The sequence below is a fragment of the Ctenocephalides felis genome, unplaced genomic scaffold (assembly GCF_003426905.1).
Source record: "Ctenocephalides felis isolate EL2017-DRISC unplaced genomic scaffold, ASM342690v1 CF-g0.4_SCAFFOLD_01502, whole genome shotgun sequence".
NCBI classification, from domain to species: domain Eukaryota; kingdom Metazoa; phylum Arthropoda; class Insecta; order Siphonaptera; family Pulicidae; genus Ctenocephalides; species Ctenocephalides felis.
In genome coordinates this window covers 17,458-30,179 of record NW_020537656.1, presented here as the reverse complement: position 1 = coordinate 30,179, position 12,722 = coordinate 17,458, and the positions used below count along the sequence as shown (strand labels likewise).

At 28.4% G+C, this 12,722-nt stretch overlaps 1 protein-coding gene across 1 annotated transcript in view; it reads left to right on the top strand.

The window, feature by feature from the left end:
- The window catches only part of LOC113372008 (inter alpha-trypsin inhibitor, heavy chain 4-like), a 57,652-nt gene that overhangs the window by 31,246 nt on the left and 13,684 nt on the right, over positions 1–12,722 (top strand). Inside the window, exons 2-8 of the mRNA XM_026612380.1 lie at positions 578–708; positions 785–963; positions 7,111–7,221; positions 8,818–8,959; positions 10,027–10,138; positions 10,218–10,324; positions 10,608–10,748. Coding sequence (XP_026468165.1) covers positions 580–708; positions 785–963; positions 7,111–7,221; positions 8,818–8,959; positions 10,027–10,138; positions 10,218–10,324; positions 10,608–10,748 — 921 coding nt within the window. The 5' untranslated portion in view covers positions 578–579. The remainder of the gene's footprint in view (positions 1–577; positions 709–784; positions 964–7,110; positions 7,222–8,817; positions 8,960–10,026; positions 10,139–10,217; positions 10,325–10,607; positions 10,749–12,722) is intronic.

The following is a 12,722-nucleotide window of genomic DNA, read 5'->3' as shown; positions in this document are numbered from 1 at the left end:
GTTGCTATTTACAAAGAAACGGCTTGGCTGATCGTCGCGCAGAAATGACAAGCGCAAGTCTTTATCAAGTTACATCGAATGGCTTTGAAATGTTTCAAATCGGTTTTTAAGAAAACATCGTTAATGGGGTCAAAAATCGGCTCACATACACACGCACATACTTTTTTTCCTTTTGGTGACATTCGATTTAGAAAGGCTTGAAACCAGAAATAATAAAATTTTGTTTTTTTAAAATCAACGTTGACATCGATCGAGCTATTTGTTGATAATTTACTGAAGGATTAGCTTCGAGTATTCTTAATATTCTCTTTTCGTGCGCATTTTAAATGCAAAAATCAATTCTTTTTAATGTTGATTCATCTTGGGAATCGGAATACTCAGGGTTTTTATTGAGCAAAAATTATATGGAAAACTCAATCGAAATAATAAACGATAAGGCAAAATAAGAATCTCATTAAAAAAACATTTCTCATATAAAACATATGCATTATTGCAGTTTTTTTTAACTTTAAATTAAATTAAATTAAAGACACAGCGCACAAACATGTGAATTCAAAATGAAAATATTTTATTATAGAAATGTGGCGCCTTGTGACATTTGTTGCATTGCTGGCAATTACGGCTTATGGAGTACCTGTAGACACGATTACCGAATCTTTAGTTCTTACAACTACTGATGTCCCTGCAACACCTGTTAAAATATCAGAGGTAAGATGATTTTATTTAGCAATATCGATTAATTTAAGTAATATATAAATATTCATTTTATGATGCTTTCTTCTAGGCCGATAATGTCAAAAAAGGCTCTGCAGATATTTATGCTTTTAATGTTTTATCTAGAATTGGAAGTAGATATGCTACTACTCTAGTATCATCTAAGTTGAAAAACAATGCGGATACTGCGAGAACTGCAGCATTCAGTGTAGTTCTGCCTGAAACAGCATTCATCAGCGGCTTTTTAATGTAAGTTTACTAATATAAAGAATCTTTTTTCATGCGTAAGTTTTATAACTATAGATAAACTACATTTGAATCTTATTCACTTTTTTTCAAATAAATTTAAATTTTTGTGGAAATCTTCTGGAAGACGTCAGATTAGACATCAGAATCGCGTTTATAGGTTCAACAAATTCAATCATTTAGATTTTCCAAGTTTTGTTAAAAAAACTTGTTAACATAAACACCAACGCTGATGTCATTTGTCAAATGTGAGATATTCTTGAACTACTAAATTAATACCAATAATCTGGGTGTAGGGTTTTAGAGGTGCAGCTTTTAATTCAAATATTTTGCTCAAAACGCACATTACTCAACTAAGGTTTAAATATCAATTTATTTTATTTATTTTATTTATTTTTTTCTCAAATATAGCTCACAGAATAATACCTTAACTAGTTGGTTTGGTATTTAGCCTTGAGGCAAGTTACATGAACTTCCCGATATGTGTAAATAATCGACTTAATAAAAAAAAATGTGTAAATAATATACTTCATCAATCCTACTTTAAAAAAAACGATAATAATTTTAGCAAAGTTTGACGAATTTTTAAAATTAAACTACTAGTAGTAAGGCCGTAATATTACAGTAAGTTCTATAAGACCATGATGTATATCGCCAAAAAAAGTTCCATGAAAATCGGCTTAAATTTTTTTTTCAACAGTTCATTACAAGAAAACGGCTCGGTAGATTTTCACCTAAAATTAATCAGTACCATTCCCAACTAATATCTTTCGAACAGTTTTTGATTTTTTAAAATCGGTTCGGTAGGATGAGCTTAAATGTGGACGAAAAGTTTAACACTTTTTTTCAAATTGCAAAGAAACGGCTTGGCAAATCGTCACACAAAACTGACTAACGATAGTCCTCACCAAAATACATCAATTGGCTTTTAAATTTCTAATATCGGTTCAGGCGTTTTTGAGAAAACGTCGATCAAAGGTCTAACTTTGACAAATGCCAAAAAAACGATACCAATTTTTGCAAACTTTGACGAATTTTTAAAGCTGAACCCAGTTGTCGTAGAGCCGTAATATTTTAGTATGATCTAGAAGATTATGGTTTCTACCCCCAAAAAAATAATCATAAAAATCGTCGAAATTTTACTCTACCAAAAACTAATCAGGTCGATTCCCAACCAATATCATTCGAACGATTTTTGAATTTTCAAAATCGATTCAGAATTGCGGGCTAAAACGTGGACGAAAAACTTTTCACTTCTCTGCTATTTACGAAGAAACGGATTGGCCGATCGTCGCACAAAACTGACCAACAATAGTCCTCATCGAGATACTATAGAAAAATAATTGTGAACGCGAAGATAGCTTAGGAATATTAAACGATATTTGGTTAAGAATTAGAGGACAGTCTATAGCATTATTGAAAAGTATAAATATGAACATAATAGTACTGTTAAAGCGACGTGTGGCAAGAGAAGGTATACCGATTTTTTTTTAACAAAGTGTTGTGGTGTCAAAGCCACGTTTAGGGTAAATTTTGTATGTTTTATAATAAAGATATTTTAGAAATTTACGTTGAACTTTGAACTGACGAGGATACCCAAATGATCGATTTATATTTTAACTTGGAACATATATTTGCATAGTACATGCAAAGAAGTGCATTATTTGAACTGAATTCTTTACAGCTTCTCAGTATCATTCTTAAATATTTATGTGATTTATTACAAATATCAGCTATATGATCTGTAAAAGACAAACCAGAATCAAACTGGTGGGGTGTATGGCATCGTGCCTTAAGGCAAATTGCTGGAACTTTCCGTACCGTAACGAAATGTTCGAGGAATATTAAATGTTTTCAAATAGATTATTATAAATAAATACTGTAACATTGTCTAATATTTATAAGAATTATATAAACTGAACTAAAAATTTGAAAATATTTGTTTAAAGTATATTAGAACTTAAGTCAAAATTACAATTAAAGTCAGAATTATTTTCTATATACAAAAACAATATTTTTTGTAAAAAAAAATTGAAAATAAAAAATTTGAACAAAAATTTTTTTTTCCAAAAGCAATTATTTTCTTAAAACAAGCAGGAAGTTTTTTGAATCATTCAAATCGAACGCTTAGTTCTCTCACAAACTGCCATTTGTTGCACAATTAGCTCTGTATCTCCGAAACCGCTGGACCTGCCTTTGCCAAAAACGAATCACCTCTTGTCATTATGAATTGAATGTTTTTTGGAACATTCAAATCGGATGCTCCGATCTCTCAAAAACTCAATTTCTATTTTCTGCACTCTTTACTTCTTATCTCCGAATCGGCTGGACCTGCCTATAAAGAGCTAAATGTGCAAAAAAATGGCAGGTTTTGAAAGAACTAAGCGTCCGATTTGAATGATTCAAAGAACTTTCTGCTTGTTTTAAGAAAATAATTGCTTTTGGAAAAAAAATGTTGTTCAAATTTTTTATTTTCAATTTTTTTTTACAAAAAATATTGTTTTTGTATATAGAAAATAATTCTGATTTTAATTGTAATTTTGACTTAAGTTCTAATATACTTCAAACAAATATTTTCAACTTTGCAATTCAGTTTATATAATTATTATAAATATTAGGCAATGTTACAGTATTTATTTATAATAATCTATTTGAAAACATTTAATCTTCCTCTAACATTTTATTACGGTACGGGAAGTTCCAGCAATTTGCCTTAAGGCACGATGGGTTTGATGTACATATGTCTAATGATTATTTTTGACCGCCAAATGGCATTTTTTTACATTTTTTACTAGATCTCCAGAACCGCTAGACCTGCCTTCATGAAAAATTAAATTATGAGCAGACGTGCTGATTACTTTTTGAAATAGGCAGGTCTAGCCGTTCCGAATATACGGGGCAAAAATTGCCAATAACGGTAACTCGGTTTTTACGGGAACGAAGCGTACGATTTTAATAATTCAAAAAAGATTTTAGTTGTATTGATAAGATGAAGAACTAATTATATTTTTGGGAAGGCAGGTTTAGCGGTTTCGGAGATCTAGTAAAAAAGGTATTTGGCGGTCGAAGATGATCATTAGACACACGCACATCAAATTATCAGATATTTTATAGAGATTTTAATAATTTGTGTTTTTTTTGGCAATTTTGTTCCCATTTCTATGGGTTTCGTAACATTGTTTGTCTGTTAGACGGCGACACGGCGCTTCGACTGTAATTATTTAAAAAAAAATCTTTTTTAAAAAAAATATTTTTGGTACAGGAAGTTCCAGCAATTTGCCTTAAGGCACGATGCCATACACCACTAGTTTTTAATTTTTAACTTCCCGTAGGGCAAGTTATAGTAATCGCAAAAATTGTTAAAAAAATGTCATTTGGCGGTCAAAAATGTTTATTGGACATATGTACATCAAATTATCAGATATTTTATAGAGATGTTAATATTGTGTACACATTTCGTGTTAATTTTTTTGGATTCCGTACCAAGATTTTAATTTTGAAGTTTATTTATATGGTTCAAACAAATGTCCTCAACATTTTCGATAGTATGGAATAACCGATTTATAAAATTGAAAAATCGGTTCGTACTCGATCGCGAGGCGTTTTTGCAAAATTTGCCATAAGGGTGTAAAAACGGTTATGCAGTTTTTGAGAGAACGGATCATCCGATTAGATTAATTCAAAAAACATTTTGCATGAATAGACGGTGTGCAAAAAATGCATTTACAGAAAATTTAATAATTTTGAAAACTTTCAAAAAAAATCATAATTTTCAAAAAAAAACTGATTTATACAAAAAATCAAATTTAAAAAAAATGGACTTTTGTGATAATTTAAAAAAAAATCGAATATTTTCAAAAATTTCCAAATTCTCGAAATATTTAGAAAAACCGTTTTTGAAAAAATTTCTAAATTTTCAAAAAAATTCTAAATTATACAAAAAATCAAATTTAAAAAAAATGGACTTTTGTGAACGTACACATAAGTTGTTCATAAAATACGTTCGTCGCCCAATTTATAAAGCACTTATAAGTTTACAGTATGTAATAAATAATCTATTTCGAAATTATTCAAAACAGTTATTGATTATTTTCATTCCTCGATTATTTAATTACGGTACGGGAAGTTCCAGCAATTTGCCTTAAGGCACGATGCCATGCGCCCCACTAGTTGTTATTGTTTTTCCTGGTATATATATGGGAGACCTCTAATATTATACTCTAATACATTTGGACACTATTTCGGCGTTCTAAATGGGCCAAAATATGCTTTTATAAAATCCAATCTTTGGATCAATGCACATCAGAATTCATTTTATACGTATGGTTTTTCGGCAAAGTATCTTTTCTTGATCCCTAGAATCCGAAAATCATATGTGCCTATGCGACTTTTTTACCCATACAAATCAACCCGCCATATATATATATATATATATATATATATATATATATATATATTTATTATGGAACTTTATTTATTTATTTATTTATTTATTTATTATACGCCAATCGTCTATATACAGTTAATTACATAGTAATGTAACATAATAATGTTAAACTTTGTTATTTTTACAAACATATACAAACACACATACGAGCACCTATACATACACTCGTACATACATACGTCTGTACATGCACTTATACGTAGACTCAAACACACTAGTAATGCTAACAAATTCTAATAAGTATTATTCCCTTTGACAATGTTGATAAATGTAGTATGTGATGAATTAAAAAAGTTTAGTTTTGAGCACTGTTCGTTGACCACCATTGCTACTCTGTTCATTGGACCGTTCAATATATAGTTTTTTGTCGTTTTTGAAGTCTGCACAATACGATTTGTTCTTAATAAGTTGTCTCGGGCATATCAAATTAATTTTTTCTAGAATCTCAGGGGAATCAATTGAGCCATTTACTGTCTTATAAAAAAAATAAGATCAGTAATTTGCTGTCGTTTGCTTAGGTTATTTTCCTCGCATTTCAGTAAAAAATTTCCGCTTTCATGTGCACTAATTCTTTTCGATTGCACTCTATTAAGTTTGTTGCTTTGATAATTCAATGTGAGGTGTCCAAACTATGGAGATTATAGATATACTCGTATTCTAGAATAGGCCTGACGAGTGTGGAGTACAGAATGTATAGTGTGTCTATACTGTGGAAATCTCGACCACTCCTGATGATGAATGCTGAATATATATTTATATATATATATATATATATATATATATATATACGAGTATATATATATATATAATATACATATATATATATATATATATATATATATTATGTGCTTTAACGAAAAGTTTCAACATACAATTTGATGTCATCACCAGTGGAACTTGGTGCGTTACATCTAAGAATGTGTACACAGCACAAAATTTAGCACTAACATTAATACAACTAACCTGCCAAAATTATGAATTTTGTTGTAAATAAGAAAAATAATGAAAGTTTTGTTCCACAAAAATGTAGAAAAATTAAAGTATCTTGGCACAGAAGCATGTACCTCTAAATGAAAGTGAAAATAAATGAATAGATTATATAACGAAATATTAGAAATGTTAGAAAATTCAAAAGTCCCTAAAAAAAACTTAAAAAAAATTCAATTACAAAATTTATTTCTTCGTCTGAAAAGAAATTTATAAAATCACATTTTTTGATAAAATCGTTTTTAGTGAAAAAGTGTTCAAATAATCTAGGTCATTAATTCTGTTTTTTCTTAACCCCTTTTTAATAAAAAAAACTTCCAAATTTTTATTTTATCAACATTTCTAATATTTAGATATATAATTGTTTATTTTTATTACTTTCAGTTTTATTATATTGTCATACTTCTGAAATGTTATTTCTTCTTTAATTTCATTCATTTTATATAAAAAAACACATTTTTCTGCTTTTCTTAAATATATTGTTTATTTAAATCATATCAAGATCATGTTTCTTGACAGATTTCCTAAAGATGGAACGTACCTAGTTCCGAAACGTCGACAGTAAATAAATAAAAAAAATGTTTTTTTAAAAAAAACTTGTTTTTTATTACTTTTTGGATTCTTTGTTGCACGCTCTACAATATATATATATATATATATATATATATATATATATATATATAAACAGAAGAAAAATTATTGACTGTTAATTTCAGGGAAATTGAAGGTAAGGTGTATAAAGCGCATGTAAAAGAAAAGGAAGAAGCGAAAAGAGTGTATAATGCAGCAGTTCAAGGAGGACTAGCGGCAGCACATGTGGCTCTAAGGTAAATATGTTTTAAATATATATAAATAGTATAACGAGTTCACCAATCATGTTGATAGTAATTGATTGTTTACTTTCACTTTTTAAAAATTTTTGCTTTAAGTTTTGAACGCTTAACCCCTTGCAGGTGGTAACGCATGTGTAACCCTCATATTTTCCTCGAAAACTTACTATTAAGGAATACTTTTCAAACTATTTTACATTAAAATTTTGTTGCATTATCTTGAAATATTTTCTCTCGATAGCGTTTACCATTTATTACATATAGGATCCATCGAATTGATTTAAGTTTGCAGAAAACATTTTAAGATTTTTTTTTTCTTTATTTCATTAATTATAACAATCAGAGTCAGAATGACTCTATGAGTTACAGAGCTGATATAAAAAATAATATATAATAGATTAAAATAAAAAGTAAACAAAAAATAATAATAATTACAACTCACATTTTAAGATGATGCAATAAAATCTCCATAGATTCAAAAATATCGATAACTAGTTGGTATTGGTATCTTGCCTTGAGGCAAGTTACATGAACTTTCCGATATGTGTAAGAAGTGTAAGTAATGGACTAAATCAATAAAAAAATAATTATCAATGAGTAATTAAAAGAATTTTGAGTGGATTTATTACACATTATTGAAAACGAACGAACACGTTAACTCGGAATATTTTCTAAAAGCAAATTCTCAAGAATATTTTTTTTATAATTGAACCAGTTTCCGTAGGACTTTAATGGTTTAGTATGATCATTAAGACCAAGTACACCATGTAAATCGTCTAATTTCAATTTTAACAAACGTCAAAAAAACTACTCATTGTCTCAAACTTTCATGAATTTTTAAAATCAAACTACTAGTCGTATTTTCAGAAAACGTCGATTTATGGCAAAACGTCTGTTCACACGCAAAAACACCTAAACACACACACATCGTTTTCCAAATTTGGCCTTATTCGATTTAGAATGGCTTGAAACGTCGAGAAAACATAAAATTAGCTAATCGGATTTTTTTACGAAAACATAAACTTCTCCTTCGGCAAGTTAAAAAGAATCCAGTTTTTCAGAATTTTGGATAAATTCTAAATTTTGAAAAAAATCTTAATATTAAAATATTAATTTTTTTAAAAGTCGATTATTTATTAACTAGAAAAAAATGTTATAAACATATACAATATACGATATTTGTAGAATACGCTTGTCGTGTAATTTAATAAACATTTATAAACGTACAGTTTTTATAATAATCATTTGAAATGTTAGAAAGTATTAATTATTAATGGAGAATAATTATTAGAATTAATTATTGAATAACTTTCATTGAATATTGATTATTTTTAATCCTCGAATGTTTAATTACGGTACGAAAAGTTGCAATAATTAGTCTTAAGGCACAATACCATGCAAGATGCACTCATGGATCTTTTAACGTCTGTATTACCACTAGATTTTTTTGTTTTAGTTATATAATTTGAAAAATATAAAAAAAACTGATATATCAAATATACTCTATCTTTCAAAACTATTTATCATGTATTTATGGCGACGGATGTTAATTAATATTGTTTTATTTTAAAAATTATTTATTGTCTTCTCCAGTGCAAGAGATTCGAATAGATTTACTGTAGACGTGTCAGTTCCAGCCACACAAAAAGCAACATTTAATTTAACATACGAAGAACTTCTGTCCAGGAGGGTGGGCGTCTACAATCACGTGCTCAACTTGAATCCTGGGCAAATTGTAAGAAAACATTTATTTATTATTATTCTAATTTAATTAATTTCTTCTACTAATAATTAATGTTTTATACTAATTTAATTAATTTAGTATAGTTTTGTAGTTAAGTGTGCTGATTGATGTTGTCGTAAAATATTATTAACTTCCCGTAAGGTAAATTAAAGTAATCGCAAAAATATCGATAATTAAAAATTTTATATATCTTTACGTTTCATATGTGGAGTAGCATTTTGTATAGCTTTTTTCAGAGTATTTATGTAAAAATTTAAGTTATTCTCTATATCTGCTTCAGATTTCAATCTGACTTTAAGATCTAATTTAGAATCGTAAATAATATTTACCAAATATATATATAAAATTTTTAATTTTTGATTTTTGAACATTTTTGCACACCTTAGAAAAAAAAGGATGTATATGTGTGTGCGTGTGTGCGGATACAAATTTCCGTCGATGATTTTGGGTACACGGATCAACCGATTTGAATAATTCAAAAAACATTCGATTCGTATTGATAAGGATCTAGCCATTTCCAAGGTAGGGGGCTAAAAGAACTAAAAACAATTCGGGGCAATTCAGTTTTGGAGAGAACGGAGCGTCCGATTTGAATAATTCAAAAAACATTTTATTTGAATAGACACAGTGAAGTACGTACAGTTTAATTCAATTGAATTTTATTATATTTTTTTAATTTCTGATGCGGGATGTTATACAATTTACCTTAAGGCACGATGCTATGCGCCATGCATTTTTACTTTTTTCACACGATCTCTGAAACCGCTAGAGCTGCCTTCCCACAAAGTTCACTAGTTTCCTATTTTATCAAAACTTATAAATTTTTTGAAAAATTTCGACGAAAAATTGTTCCCGCACAGATATATCAATTTTTTAAGGTATGCAAAAAATGTTGAGAAACCTTTGAATAGTAAAGATATATAAAAAATTTCATTTTTCATTTTTTTCGATCATTATAACACACCGCACCGGAAGTTATAGTTAATTAAAATATTAGCAGGTTGTAATTAAACTGTATATGAAAATGTTTTTTGTTATTTTAAAATAATTATTTTTAGGTGAAAGAAATGTCTGTAGATGTGTTTATTGATGAAAACCGTCCGATCACTACATTACGTGTTCCTGAATTGCGATCTGGAAATGAAGTTACTCCCGACGAAAGCGATCCAAGTAAGTAATATTTTAGTTAACTTTTTCTCATAAATCAAATTGAAAATATTGTATATTGTCATCTTATCAATTGCACTAGATAATTCTGTTGCCACAATAATGAGAGACGAAAAGGATAAAACTAAGGCACATATAAGATTTGCACCGACACCAGATCAACAAGCCCGATTAATGATGCAATTAGTGGTATGTTCAGAAAATGAAAGAGTGATTATAAAAATTTTAATGCATCGGTAAATTGGTATTTGTATGAAGTTTCTATTTATTATTTAATATCATTATGCTTTCACTGATGAAAAAGATGATCTTATCGGTTCAGTTTTACTCTGGATATTGCAAATAGATCTTATGTTTATGATTTTTACATCTCTTTATCATAAACTTATATTTTATACATTTTAAATTTATAATAATTTCAAATACAAACAAAAATAATGATTGATCGAATATTGTTATTCTTAATCATTAGGAGAAAGAAAAGAAAGATGATCATCCTACATTCAATCCATTCGTTGTTAATACGGAATCATCAAATGTAAATTCGGGTCTTAAAGGGCAGTTTGTTGTTCAATATGATGTTGAAAGAGATCCCGCCGGTGGAGAAGTTCTAGTGAGTATTATATAATTAAAACCGTTAGATTAAATATTTATACAAACATTGGATACAATAGTATATTAAACAGATTTTTTTTTCAACTTATAGGCTGTTGTGATGATTTTTCTTAATTAACTACATGTTTTTTCAGACGGCTCCGGTTTGCTTAGCTCAATTTAATGCATTTTATTATTAGTCTTTTTCAAATTTATTAGAATAGTCATAAACTCAGTTGAAATGAGACAAAAAATGTGGCTTATGCTTATTACGTAACTTATATAACTATTGTCTTTTAGCATTAATAGATAATGAATATCTAGAACACGATCTCCAAAGTTTATATATCAGTGTATATATATATATATATATATATATTTCAAAAATTATTTTTTTAGATCTCAAAAGCCGAACTATTATTTTCGTACAAAATAATCAAATCGATTATTCTGTTACTCTTTTATATCTATCATCATGCAATATCTATTATTTAAAATTATTTAATCAAATATGTTTAATTATGTTTTAATTACATAATATGTTTACTTTACTATTTTAATGACAAAGTTTATCATAATGTAAGATAACAGACTTGCATTACATAACCATAATATACGTATCATTCTAGGAAAGATGTCATTGATGATTTTTTTAAATTACTCTTATAAATAATTTGTATATATATATATATATATATATATATATATAAATATATATTATAGGACCGGTCCTACCTTAAATGCAATGCATGCGAAAAATACTGGCGCACGCCTTAGGAGGCGGAAAAGAAGTTATCTAGTGTCCAATCTCGTAAGCGCAAACGTGCGAAAGATTAAAAAAACAAGCAGGACCTCTTAACAAATTTGTAACTACAATTTGAAACGCGGCAATTAGATTCAAATGTAGTTATCGACGAAACTAAGAAAACGAATTTTTTAAAAAACGAAAATATTTCGAAATTTAGATGACCCAGCTGAATATGACATTATTGACGCAAAATTGCCAGTTGATTTAGATAAAACGGAACTTGTTACAAAAATAGATACAAAAAAAAAAATTGAGAAAAATGTAAAATGGGGAGTCAATTTCTAGAAAATGGCCCATTTATCCCGAAAAATTGAACCATGATTTGTTTTTGTTGCAAACTTTTCGTATCTAATAGTAGCTTTATAGAAGGTTTATACCACTATATCAATATAACATTACATTGTACATCTGATAAGCCGATGCAAATAAAATAGATACAGATGATAATTATTGTTCCATTTATTTCTTTTTGAAAATCAATTTGTAAAAATAAGGATAATAATTTTGTGCACTGTTGATACAACTGATTTAATGGAAGCTGGAATAATGTTCAACAATAACGGATCATTTGGAAAACTTTTTTTTGATTACATGCGTGGTTAGGGTTTACGGAAATAAAGCACATATGAAATATTGTAAGATTTTGAATTTGATGTTGACATATGTATTAAAAAAAGTCTAATAATTCGGTTCACATCAATTTTTCTATTTTGAAAAATATTTGAGTGAATAAACGAGAAACTTATAATACGCTTTTCAATTTATATGAATGAAAATGATTTATACAACGTGCAGACTGCAAATTCTTACACGAACTGCCGGTCGAGCGGCGCGTCTTTAAAACGGTCGCACGGCGCGCGCTTTGCGCGACTTGTGCTCCAAAACATGTAATATCTTTCGTAATAGCCTCTCCATCGAATTGTAAAAAGAATTTTGTAGTAGATAAAACAAGAAACAACATGATTTTTTTCTCAATGGATTTATGTCTGGGCAAGCGTATGTAAAACCAATGTAAACAATCAATTGTTATTATTGTTAAAATAATTGCAAAAACTTTTTTTTTAATTACTTAAAAGTTGAGTTCATAATGAATATAATAAAAAACAATACTGATCTGTTTAACACAACTGGAGATAATTAACATAATGTAGAGGAAGTTCATAAAAATTGAGAAAATCAGCAATA